General features: G+C 24.9%; 2 protein-coding genes across 2 annotated transcripts in view; both read left to right on the top strand.

Moving 5' to 3' along the window:
* The first annotated feature begins 1,607 nt into the window (after positions 1–1,607).
* Positions 1,608–10,088, top strand: LOC129960891 (ribonuclease P protein subunit p25-like protein). Its single transcript, XM_056074612.1, has 6 exons — positions 1,608–1,767; positions 1,884–2,035; positions 2,609–2,701; positions 4,057–4,091; positions 7,453–7,569; positions 9,836–10,088. The coding sequence occupies exons 1-6, from the start codon at positions 1,749–1,751 to the stop codon at positions 9,966–9,968; spliced, it is 549 nt and encodes a 182-aa protein (XP_055930587.1). The 5' UTR covers positions 1,608–1,748; the 3' UTR covers positions 9,969–10,088.
* LOC129960885 (E3 SUMO-protein ligase PIAS3-like) overlaps positions 9,971–14,183 on the top strand; it is a 70,614-nt gene continuing 66,401 nt past the window's right edge. Inside the window, exon 1 of the mRNA XM_056074598.1 lies at positions 9,971–10,032. The gene's annotated coding sequence lies outside the window, so the exon portion shown is untranslated. The remainder of the gene's footprint in view (positions 10,033–14,183) is intronic.

Raw genomic sequence — 14,183 nt, 5'->3', positions numbered from 1 at the left:
ATATTATTGATGAAGATTTTGCTAAAAAATTAACTATCCTAATTCAACTATTGAATAAGTGTAGTACTTAAAATTTAGTACAACTACAAAATTTTATCATCTCTGTGCAATGAGTTCCCCTTCTTTTCCATTCAAATTTTGACATTCTTCGATACTTCTGGATAACAAATCTTTTAAAATGCAATTCTTGATGGTTGATGAACTGATGCAATCATTCTGGTTTTAAATTTTAAATTTCCACAGTACATTTCCACAAATGCAACTATTTTGTAGTTTCAGAACCATGTTCTTTAAATAAATGTTAATAATGTTCTTTAAATAAAACCGTGTTCTTTAATAAAATCTCCTTTATTTGCACAAAATACTATACTATATTTTTCTTCTCTTAATAAAAATTATTTTATATTTTCCAAATGTAAATTTAATTTTGAAAGTTATTTATTGAATTTTTCTATTACAAAAAGTGTTATAAGTTATGGAAGCGATGAGATTCATACGATAAGTTTTCTTGTTGCTCCTTCGTCATAGCTGATATTATAACATAACAGAATTTTTTTTTTCTTAATAGTGCTTTTTGTCAAATCAGGGGACTAAGATACTCACATTTCGTACATTTCTTTACCTCACTGCGCGCAGTGAAAAATAAAATAAGATCATAATTTTTAAGTAAAGAAAATTAAATTTCTTTTCTTTTTATCGATGCTTCTTATTTAAGAGTAATTGCGAAACTAAGATCTCCCCTAAATTTTCTCGCGTTCTTTTTAATAAAAGTATTATTTTCCTTTCATAAAAATTGGAGATTTTAGGCAAAGGCCAGAAGTGAACCTTACTTAAAAATTCCGCCTATTAGAATTTTGTTCTATGTAGTGTAATGGAAAAAAAAAAAAAAAAAAAAAAGAGAAAGGAAAAAAAAGTATTTTGGGCGATTGAAACAAAATTTGATATAGAACTACAATTTTAGTAAAAAAAATTATATTAATCAAATTTCCATTTTCTATCATAATGTGGTTGTTAAAATTGAGTTAAAATTTTGTCCATCTGGCTCTTTATGTTTTGTAATTATTGTATGCACTATTATTTGTACATATATATTTGATTTGATTTGAAGAATACATATCAGTTTAGCTCAAAGCACTAAGTCATCAAATCACAGACAGATATAATTCCAATTCCAAAAATGTATTTTTCAAATTCAGGGAGCTGTGAAATATAGAGATGTATCAAAATGTCGAATTCGAAATTTTTTGACAATTACTGTACTTTCCCTTTGCATACTTTGTATTCTTTTTATATAAGAAAGTAAAAAAAAAAAAAAAATCATGTTGTTAATGTTTTATAATTTACCATGCTCAACGTTGGGCAGAGTTCGTCATACTGTTTTCAGATACTTTTTATGGATTACTTTTTCGTATAACTTTCATAATTCTTTTACACATTTTTAGTGCAAATCGAAAAGTTTTGGTGGTTAAGGTTGAATTAAGGAAATAATTTTCTATCAGATTTATATTTTTCTATCAAAATGAAACAATTTTAGTCAACTTTCTCAATCGGCTTTCGATCTAATGTTCTTCAAGTATAATACATATTTATTTGGCAACAGATTTACTCTATTTATTTATATTTTCCGAAATTTGAGCGTGTTCGAAAAATGTGCACGTCTGAGTCTTAAAAATAGGTTTAAGTAAAGTTTGCATACTTTGTATTCTTTTGTAATTTGTTATTGCTAGTTTCCAATAATTTATATTAAAATGGCTACTAAATCTGTGTGTAAGTATAAAACGATAGATTTTTAGCTCAATTAATTAAAGTTAAGAATTGACATTTTGTACGAATTTTATTGATTGAATAAATCTGATGGATTCATTTCATTATTTAAATTTTAGTATCTGAGCATTATGAAAAAGGAGAAGTGACCGTTAAAGATAAAGATCCGAAAGCTGATTTCAAACATTTGCCTGAAAATATCTTGGTAGTGAGAGTGAAACGAGGCAGCAAAGTCAAGAATATAATGGGATTTGTTGAAAAAACTCTTAAGGTATTTTTTCGGATGATTTATGATTATTAAATGTAGAGTTTAATAAAATGAACATCCTGTAGTTTCGAATTATTGCCAACAAATTTCCTTAAAATGTGAATAAAATCAGAACAAATAACTAAATATTTAAGAAATTGTTTATACACGTTTTATATATCTTTTCGAAGAGTCAATTTATTTTTAAAAAGCATTCTGATACTGGATGGACTGTATTAAAAATTCTTAATGGTTCAAGATAACTTAGTAGCTCTTAAAGGTCTTATTTGAACATAGATTGCATATAATTGTTAAAATATAAAATAACAGAATCATAGTTTGAGAAAAAGTATACTGTGTATGATTATTACCACTTACATTGTCTTAAATAGAATTTATTATAAAGAAGATGTAATTGACGTATGATAAAAATTTTGTTTTAGTTATTAAAATTAATGTTATGTTGATTTAAACTATGTTTTGAAAAGTAAGTTCTTGAATTTCATGGAAATTTTTTTAAATTTCTTTTTTATTTGTGTTAATACATTTATATGTATGTATAAAAACATTTATATGTATGAATTTATTTATTTTTAGGATGAAAATAACAGGCAGTTAGTATTTTCTGGTTGTGGAGATGCTATTGAAAAGACAATAACTTGTGTTGAAATCACTAAAACAAAATTTAAAGTAATACTCTACTTTTCACTTTAAAAAAAAAAAAGTGTTGTTTTTTAGAGATTATATTCAGTTTTATCATAAATTATTATTACTGTCAAATTAACATGGAAATTCATATATAATATTTATATCATTTGGAAAATTATTTGAGCTATTTGAAATAAGAATAGCCTTTAATTTTTTCATCCAATAATTACTGAAAGAAAATAATTTTTAATAAAATTGCCCTAATGTGAATGAAATATATGTAATGAAAGAATGAAATATATTCAGTGAATTAAGATGGATTATTTTCATTTGAATAATTGTGTACTGCACTTCATTTCTTTGTTTCACTGTTGAGCCCATTTAGCGGCTTCTCTCTATTTTAGGAATCTTGAATACAAAAATTCCAATTTAATTGGTTCATTATTAAATGTCTTTCAATCCTTGTTTATTCAGCATAGTTCTGTGGTAACGAGTTAACTGGCTATAATTAAAAAAAAGGGGCAGGGGACTCATCCCTTAAAAAGTTATAAGCAAAGCAAGATAGTAATTACTTATAATAATATTTTTAGTTGTTTAGTTGAAATACTTTCTAACTTTTACCAGACTTATTCCAACCACTGTATGTAAAGATTCTTATATCCCTTAGGGATAGCTATCATTCTAATGAACTCAAGGAATGATTTAATTCTCTACATATTAATTATTACAAATTAGGGTATTTGGATTAACTGGTTGAAAAATGCAGATTAAATTCCATGTCAATTTGCATATTTGTTGCACATATTGAAATGATCCACTTGCCCCTGTAGATTGGGTAAAGATGGATGTACTCTGACAGTAATTCAAATTTCATGTCAATTGGCTCATTTGTCATATATCTTTAAATGTCTCCTCTTTATCCTAAAGTATTGAGTAAGGGTTTTTATCCCTATATTATTTTTAACTGCTCAATGAAAAACATATATTTCAAGTTTCATCAAAATCACTCCAATGATATGAAATTTCATGTAAATAATACATTTGTGGCATATATTTAAAGACCTATTTTTCCTGGGGTGTAGAGTTAGTGTTCATTTATTCCAACGGTCTAATTATTACCTAAAGGAAATACATGTAACAAGTTTCATAAAAATTATCCTAACTATTTGGAAATAATGCTAGAATAAACATATATTTATAGTTTTATACATACATACATATTGTTGCTTAATAAATATTGTTTTGCAAGTGTTTCTTTACTGAAACTTGAATTAAATTCAATAATGTTAAGCAGTTGTGTATAGTTCATCATATTTTAATGATCTTGTTCCAGTTTCTTAAAATTATGTGAACTGAATATTTTTCTGTTTGTACTTGACTTTTAATTTTCTTTTTAGGGTTTACATCAAATTACTAAACTAAGTGTTCTGAGGTATGTATGTAACCATAAATTTTATTCACTTGAACTTTAATAAATGTACATCTTTGGTAGTTGAATAAAGATATGCCAATATTTATTCACTAAAAATAATAACTAAAACATGTTAAATACAAGCAGCAATTAATCACACATAAAAAAGTTGCCGTAGTTGGTTTATTGATTATTTTTGTCAATTATATACAGTGAAGCCCACAGTTTGCCAATGACATGCAGTTAATATACAGATACCACATTATATTTAAATTATGTAAGAGCTTTTAGTGTGATTAATGTTTTTCTAATATAACATTTTTTTTATATAATGTGCAAATACACAATTGGTAGCAATTGTGATTAAAAATTGTAGGTTATGTTATTGTTCTGTGGTTTTCATTACAAAAATAGTTCTTTATTAAATATATACTTTTCACACACACCCCACCACCATAAAAGATTACTACTATATGTATACTGGGCAGTTTTTAGAACTTTAAAACATAAATAAAAAACAATGGATTTAAAACAGTTCTGCTTTTATTCATTAATTAGGAAGAATTGTATCTTGTATAAAAGAAAAAAATTTGTCCAAATATCTAAAATCTGTTTTCATTCAATCCCTTCCAAATCTTTAAAAAGCCATTATTGTGATAAATTCTCTTTTATCAGTTCTATTAAATATTTTTGTTTAATAGAGTTTTGAAAGTAGTGCTGTTAATTTTCTACAGAGCAATTTATTTGTTTGACCTAGAGTTACTAAATTTGGTACATAATTTATTTCTTGGATGTAGCAGGCATTCATTAAGAAGGATTTTTCAAAAATTGTATTTGATTTTAAATTAAAATTTAATACAAATGTTAACATTTTTCTACCTTTGTAACTTCAGAAAGTATTATTACATCAAATGTATTTTTGTACCACTTTAAAAGTCAATCAAATTAATATGTCATTAATGCCAATTTTATTTGGTACAATTTTTTTCTTTAATTTTAATAAATTTATAGTTATTTTCTAGTTATTATTTATAAAAAAAAATTGAGTAATTTTTATAAAAGGATTTTAGTATTTGAAGTATATATATATATTTCTGCGTATATTATCACTGTTGTATATTTTAGAACTTATTTTAGAAATAAGGCCAAGATAGACAAAGTAAGACTGAAACACTCTTTATATTTTAACTAGAAGTTTGGATTTTCTTTAAATCTCAGAAACTTACATTTTGAAATGGAATTCTTTTAAAATCAGAAGCAGCCAAAAACATATTTCCATCATCTCCTGTATTTCCATCATCCCTTGTATAGGGTTCATTTACATTGGGGAAAAGGGGGTGGGGGGTCTGTCATCATCATGTTTTTAAAACGGTGATGAAAGAACCCTTATTGACAAATAAAGGGTTCAATGATGTAATCTTTTTAAATCCTTGTTGATAATAAAAGTGTTATTTACAAATTGTTATTTAATTTTATATTTTACTAACAAATTTTCTAAAAGTTAAAAGTTTTACTTTCGTACAGGATTATAACTTATTATTTTATAAAAGGCAATTTTGCAAAAATATAACTTTAAATTTTAATGAGTATTCAGGTTCTTTTTAAAATCATTGCTACTTTATAAGTATATTTAATCATTTAAGAGTTTTTTTTTTTTATTTCAAGAAATTACTCATCTTGATAACTCACTGTAAATTACATTATTTAATTTAATCAATACACTGTTGATATAATATATGCCTACATTCAGAGGTTTGTATGATTTTTGTACTAATATCTAAATCATTGTATTTATAATTTTGACTATTTCAAATACTGATAGGAAAAGGTTATTGAAGTCTGGAAAATGCATTATCTTACTACAACCAACATTTTCCAAAATAATAACAATTTTTTTTGCATACTTTTCATACTTTGCTTTATAAATATAATTTCTTTTAAAATATTTTCATCACTTAATCTGAATCGAATTTATCAGATTATCAAACAATATCTTATTAATTTCTTTTTAAATTAAAGCATTCTGATAAGCATTCATATTAATAAGAAAGTTTAGCTATTACAAAATACAAAGTTTTATATAAATTGAGTATTTGTTTTTGAATACTGACTAGAGGTATCAGTTAGAAGTAACAGAGGAAGGAGAGCAAATATTGTTAGAAAGATTAAGATTACTCTGCTCCATTTACTGGCCATTTAGAAAAAAAGGAGTAAATAAGCATAGGACCTTTTGGTCATCACAGTCCATCAGTTTACATGATGGATTGTTTCATCAAATAGAGTGTTAAATTTTTGTGTATGTAAGTAAGTTTAATGTGTGTGAATTCTGCTTCTACCACTCTCGTTTCTTATTTATTCAGCTTGAGATTTATTGTATATCACTAATATAAAAAAGTGCTAGTATTAAAGTTTTTCTTTTGAGAGCTAGTTTCGCTAATTCTTTTTAGTAATCAATTTTTTGTGATTTATTTGTTATTGAATAATTTATTGGAATTTAAATTGGTTTTATTATGTGTATATAAGCTTTACTCAAATACTCCTGTGACAGATTAAGGGTATTAATTTTTTTTAATTTGATGCTGTCTTGTTTTGGCTGAACAAAATCAGATGAACTATTGAAACACATAATACTTTATTAGCCTTTTTTTTTCCCCCAATTTCCTCACTGGGAAAAAAGCAAGTTTTATGTTAAAATTTAGTTACGTATCTTATTTATTCATTTTTGCTAGCGTATTTCTGCTCAGCAATTGCCAATTAATTTGACTCTTAAATTTTGTCAAATAATAATGAAATTGGGGCTTATAAAAAAGTTGTTACATTACATTTTTAAGAAATGAGTCATCTATTTAATTTTTTGTTTTCTGATAACTTTTTCTTGTAGAAAACTTAAACTGTGCAGAACTACTGTAGCATCCAGAACAATATTACAAATAAAACATTACATTGTAGAAGACTGCTTATTATAATTGGAATGACTAAATTATTACAGGATTTAGATTATTTAATTGATAGATTTAAATTATAATAAATTAAAATTATTAAAATTTCTTATTTTTAATCCATTCTTGAATATAAAAAAACATGTAATTTGATGCTTTTAAAGAAATTTAGTGGAAATGTATTCGTTATAAAAAGTTACTTTTGTACACCATATCAATTTAAAAATTGGCTTATTTAATATAAAGTTTCTTGAGAAATTGTGTGAAATTGATGTTAGAGTATGGCATAATTAAATTTATTAATCAGATATTTGTATTATACAAACATTAAGAAATTTTTCTGAATAATAAAAGACATTATTATTGTTTTTGTACTTCTTTTTTACTTTTTAAAACAATTTTAACCCAATCATAATATTGGTTTATTTTCAAATTTATTTTAGTGTTCTGGAATTTTGGGAACCAAAGCAACCTGAGCTTGACAGGTTACAAGTCACTAGAGAAATACCTACTGTATCTATTTTACTTTCTAAGGACCAATTAGATTCAAATGAACTTGGGTATGTAAAAATGTATATAATTGATTACGTTTGAAACATTTCATCTAATCACATTTAATATGAAATGAAATAAATAAAGCACTGAATAAACCTTAGTATCTTAAGTATATAAAATAAATAAATTCCTTTTTATTATCATTTAAAACTCCAAATAAAAATGTATGTAAAGTATAATAAGTATAAATGTATAAATGTTTTCTTAATATTATAGAGTATATCTTCACTGTTTTAGTTAATCTATAGAGTTTCAGAGTATCTGATTGGGTCTTTTTTTAGATTTCAAAATAAATATAGTTGTATAAATATAGTACCATTGATATATTGTCGACTAATCAAGTTTTTTAACCGAGCATTTTATTTATCATTAATGTTATCATTTTATTCTTGTGATTGTGAAATTGCCTGTGTAGATTTACTGCAAGTTTATGTAGTTAAGTTTTTCTTTTTTAGTGTTTTTATTTATTAAAATGTTCCATAATGAAAAATATAAGTATAATAAAATTAGTAAAATAAGTATATTGGACTTTAAAGTCTATATTTTGAAAATGATTGTTTATTACAATAAGACTAAATTTAAAGTATGCGTTTTTCACCAAATGTTATAGAGATCTACTAAATCCCCTCCTTTTTCATAAATTCTTCTATTAATTCTTGTTTAAATTTCAGAATTAAGTTAAATGAATTCTTTGATAAAGTATGCACCAAATCAAAAATATTTAGTAATGATATTGTTTTTAATTAACTGAAGAATTAACTGTTCTTAACAATTAATATTGAAAAGGGTTATTGCCATAAAGCCTGCTAAATCAGATAGTTTATAAAAGATGTATATTAAAAAGAATTTAAAATGTAAGAAAATCATTCCTGACAAGTTGGTACATAAAATCAAAAATGTGTGTAATAAATGCACTGAATAAATATAATATTGTATGATGTTAAAAGTTATTAATTTAATATAAATTATTTCAATTGATATCACATAGCTTCAAATACAAATTTAAAGTGGTTAATTTTGGTAGATTCAAAGAAAACATACTATTTCATATCTGTTTTGGATTTATTATTGCTCTTAGAGATAGTTTAGATAGTAAGTGTAAAAATTTTAACATTGGAAAAAGAATTCTATTATTGACAAATTAAAAATTCTACTTTGAATATTATCATAAAGTTGACTTGTGAAGGAAAAGTCTATTAAATGCAGCTTTAGTATTTTATTTTGAAAATAAAACTATATTATAGTGTAATGTGTTTGTAATAATCTCAACTGGAATATCTCATCTCATCACATTAATTGCATCAATTAGATTTCTTTTTGGATATTATTATGTAGTAGAATTGAGATTATCGAACCCAATTAGATAATATTCAAAATCATCAAAATAGTTTTTAAATTTTTTTTACTGCAATTTTGACAAAACCCTTCCTTGAGACTTTGCTTAATCATGTGGTGCATACAATAATGTACGGTTTATAAAAATTCATTAATTTTTTTGCAATATCAGTGTTTCATCCCATTCTTGACAATTTGGTCATGAGTTAAAAAATATTTTTCACCAGTTTATATATTTATTTTCTTTATGTTTCTCCCTCTCTTTAAAAAAAAGAATTAGAATTATTTGCCCAGAATAATTTCAGAATAATAATGTCTAAATTCTGCTGTAAAATTCTGAATAAAGATCTGAAACAAAACTTGTTCATTTATTTACTAATTATAAGAATTCAGAATATGCAAAGTGAAATTAACTTTACCATTCATTGTAATAATCCATTTTCAGATTATTATATGGAAAATGTTTTCAATTTTTTATTTCTAAATTAATTATTTCTAAATTTTTATGTGTATAAAGCATCAATCCTTTATTTTCATAATTAGTATTTAATTTGGGGTTATTGATTTTTGAAAATAATCTTCTATTGTTCATTGTATTTGAAGTAATGTGTTATGCCCCCATTTTATATTTATTGGAAATGCACAATGTTTGTGGAAGAGTTAAAGAGCAAATTTATTATACCAATGTTTTTATGATTTTAATACATCAATATTAATTAAAGCCGTTGATGCTGTAGATTGTGCTTAATCTGAAATTGCTTATGCCTCATTGTATTTCATTATTATATAAGTTTTTCTAATTATACCTTTTAAGTTATATTATGTAAAATTTTTATAATATCATGTAAAGCTAAATTGAAACAATATTTCTGTTTCCCATCTTCTATATTATTTAATGATAAATTGTCATAAAATTTTTTTTTTTTAATGTTTTAGCTATCAAGCTCCTAGTAGTAAAGATAAGTCTCCAAAGAAAAGTTTTAAAAGAAAGAAAACAGACCAGAGGCCCAAAAATCAGGCAGAAGGTGAGAATTCTGTGAGAGAAAAAGTTGTTGAAGCAGAAACATGATTCAGAAAACTGAATTTTGAAGATTCCTGCACTATAAAAAATGTTTTTAGACTCATGTTTTTGAGTATGTACATAATTTATACATATGATACATATGTAAATAAAGCATTTAATTACACATGCTATTTGTTTGCTAATTATTCTAAAAATATTTTTGATATTGTGTTTGATAAGATAATTTCTTGATTATTGTAAATAAATTTCATCTTTGATATTTTGCTGCAATTTTGTTTTGTAGAATCATAGTCATTGATAGCTGACAGCATATTGAATGTTATGATGAACTTTTTTACTGGTGGATGGTGTAGTACATGTTTCTATGCAAATTATGGTGCTATTTAATTATGTTTTTATGCAAATTGTTGTGCCATTTAACTAAGCAGTTATCACAAAGTATAGAGTTTGTGTACAAGCTATCAATTTTTATTATTTGAAATTAAATATGAATAAATATATAAATATTCAGATATACAAAAAATCATTAAATAGATAAGAATCATATTTAAGATTATTTATCTTGATAGAATGAAGTTTTCCTCCTACTATCAATTTATGTGTTAATAAATATTTTTTTAGAAAAAAAAATATATATATTAGCACAAACACAATGCATAAACTATTTACAAATAAGCAGAGAAAAAAGTATTCAGCAGTAATGAATTAGAAATATTTTATTGCATCTGAGTTGATATGTTATGATGTACTGTTGCTAAAATGTTTGATTATTGCTTTCAAGTAATAGAAAGCTTATTTTTTGAGCATGACTATTATTATAAATTTTTGATGAAAATTCAAAATTCATAGATGCAAAAAAAGAGTAATCTATATTAATTTTTCATGAATATAGTTTACATATATGTAATGAACAAAATTTCTTCTATTTGTATCAAACAAATTCTTCTTTTTTTTAAATCGGTTTTCGGGGGATGATTACAGCATTCCACAATCTTTTAAATAACAATCACTTTCGTATTTTTTTAAAGGCATGAAACTCGGTTTTTGTTGACAAAAATATTAAAAAATAGTATGTGACAGTATGGAAAATGGAAGTACTGTTTGCTTTAATGTGGAGAAAATATGAATTATTCATAATAATTAGGGTTCTAACTATTTATTAAATAGCATAAGAAGTGCTTTTTATAAGTTATAAATATATGGAAAAAAATGTCTGATAGAAAAGTTTATGATATTAAAAATATCTACTTAATATGTATTTTTGTTAGAAAGTAACTATTTAGAATGAAGCAGATATCTGAAGAATCACTTTTTATTATTATTATTTTTTTTGTGTGTATTTGTTGTAGGAATGCCGATGGTGTCAAATGTTAATTTGACACCAGTGTTGCTTATATTATGCCAATTTGATAGCCTTATTACATCTACATAGTCAGTGCTCAGCCGAAACTGGTTATGAGAATATGTCAACACACTGTCCTTTTTTTATATAATATATTTTATATAATTTTATATATATTTTATATTATTATAAATGGGTTTAAAAAAGTCATTTCATAAATTTTGAGTTAAAATAAGTTAATTAGATCTTTTAAAAATGTTTTTACTTATTTATTTTGTCTATGTGTTAAATTTTAAAAGGCTGCATTATTATTTTTTTTTTTAACTAATCACAGAATTTATTTTTGTTAGAAACGATGCAGTTAGACAAGTTGTAACTTATTACAGTTTATGAGAGTTATTTTTATTCTAAGTTTATTCACATAGTAAGATTTTCTGCTTTTAATTTTAGCAAACACTCTGAACCAAAATAATAAATAATTTAAGTTCCACAAATGCTTTGGGGCCCTAAAGCCTTGTGATTTTTTGCAGTATTTTCAGAGTAATTTAATTTTTTCCTTGTATTGAATTTTTGAAGATTGAGCACATGAGTTTATTCAGATTAAATGTTGGACTATTGTTCTAACAATATTCTTAAAAGGTTATCTTTTCTAAATTAAATTTATAAGGCTTTGAATGTATATCTTTATAATTAAAAAAAAAATCCGATCTTATCATTAAATAGAATTTAGACTGTATTAAAACATTTTTGTCATTTTTTTATTATTTCATATAAAATTACTTTTAAATTTAAATTTTGATTTTTATATACCTGATATACTTAGTTTAAATTTTTTGAAAGTGGTTCTTAATTTAACGTTTTATTATTACTCAAATTTGCTACTTAAAATTTCTTAAATAGAGATGAAATTGAAGTCAATAAAAAATGTATTTGGCTTTGGAAGTTAGGGAATGGAAAAGGAGACATTAAGACTTCCACTGCCTAAGGGCCCCCTAGAAGATTCAATCTGGATCTGCAAGCACCCTCAGAGATCAGGTATCTCCCTAATGACTGACTGTTCCCCATCTGAGAGTCTGATAGAGGTTCGTTTGATTAAATAAAATAATAATAAAAGGAAAAATTCCAGCTTCATCCCTTTGATAAAAAAGCAATAGAAAAAGAAAGCGACAATAAAATTAATAGGAAATGGGAGCAAGAAGAAAGCATGAGAGAAAGAAAAAAGTTTAAAGGAGGGGGGGGGATCCAAAAGAGAAAACTAAAGAAAAAAAAAAGGGGGGGGGCATATATGCAGATTCGGAAGGAAAAAAAAATGGTTTTGTTTGCGGAGATGTGTACAGTAACTTTGACGATATATTATATTGTAGCATGTAAACATTAACATCCCATTATTAAGCGAAGTCAAAATTATTTCGAAATGGATCACTTAGTTTTGAACAATTTTTAAATGACAAAGAAAGCACTCAGCTTTCATCCTTTCACCTCCTTTCGCACTATACCAGGGGAAAAAAACGTTCAAACTTGAGAAATTTAATGCACATCTAAATCGCTTGCACGGCGCCTTTTCAGCAAGTCGGATTTTTAACTGGGAACCCTCCTTTCCTGAAGCCAAAACATTACAAACACGCCATCGGTGTCTGCTACTCGGGTAGAGAAGAATGGGTTCTTCACATTAGGTTATGAAATGTGAGAACAAAATGCGTACGATAGAAAGCAGCATATCATTTGTACGCAATCTTGATGAAGATGAATGACTAGATTGCTGAATTAAGTACAAAATGTTTATGATAGAAAGCAATTTATCATTTGTTTGAATTAACTACAATTCTGATGTCAACTGACTTTGATGTTGATTCGTCAAAAATTTTTATCTTTATTTTCCTTAAATCTCTTGATACTATTTATTACCACTCTGCAAAATGTTAATTTCAAATGCCTTATGTATTTTATTTAATGAAATAATAGTAAAAAATTATTTTAAATATTTTTGTTTTTACTGTTACAATTTGTCCCATATCCGGGGCAAGTTGTAACAGCTGACAAGCTTTGAAAAAATATTTCTGCTGCTAAAATTTGCAAGATTGTTAATTTTCAAATACATTTTGTGAATGAATATTTAAGCTATAAAAACAGTAAGTATAAGCAAGAAATAGCAAAGACATATAAAAGTATGATATCTTTCCAAAAATGCTGCGTTACAACTAGTTTCGTTTACCTTACATTATTCGAAAACTTCTGAAATAAAACAATTAGTTACTTTAAATGCACACCATAGTCGATTTGGTTTAACTATCTAAAATTAAACCTCAATCAAGTTTATATTCATGTATGCATTTAATAATGCTACTTACTGTTAGTTATCTGTCACCTGTTTAATGTTAACTGAATGAATTAATAAAACAGAATACTTTTCAAAAAAATGTTTAATTAAAAGCAGAATTTTTATTCTATACTATCAAACTTTCATACGTGTTTAACAAATTTATTAATTTTATATATGTTTACAAGCCCGAAAAAAGTTTTTATTATGCAGTTTTGAATAAAACCATGAATTTCGTATTCGTAAATTAATTCGAAATTAAAATATAATACCGAATATTGTGTCATTTTTATTTTGGCATTATCAAATTTTTTTTTACGATTTATTTATTTTGAGTAAAAATAAGTAAATTCGAAGTTTGTCGGTCTTTAACTTACATTATGTATTATTGCGGGAATTATTCGGCTATGAATTTTAATCTAACAAAATGTACCGAAATGCTACTATTTTATTATTATTTTGTCTATTTTTATTATTGCTTATTGTTTTATCTTGTTATTATTTTATTGTTTAATGAAAAACAAATATATTATTCCTAACTGCGCCTAATAGTTTTCTAAGAATTCGATGTAAAAAAATGATGTACTAAAAAAATATTATG

This window comes from Argiope bruennichi, chromosome 2 (genome assembly GCF_947563725.1).
Source record: "Argiope bruennichi chromosome 2, qqArgBrue1.1, whole genome shotgun sequence".
NCBI lineage: Eukaryota > Metazoa > Arthropoda > Arachnida > Araneae > Araneidae > Argiope > Argiope bruennichi.
This window is presented reverse-complemented; position numbering and strand designations above follow the sequence as displayed.

Bases quoted from the DNA above. Each gene is read 5' to 3' on its own strand.
- LOC129960891 (XM_056074612.1), top strand. The intron at 2,702-4,056 runs GTAATACTCTAC...TTTTCTTTTTAG, and splicing joins TCACTAAAACAAAATTTAAA to GGTTTACATCAAATTACTAA. The intron at 7,570-9,835 runs GTATGTAAAAAT...TTAATGTTTTAG, and splicing joins TTAGATTCAAATGAACTTGG to CTATCAAGCTCCTAGTAGTA.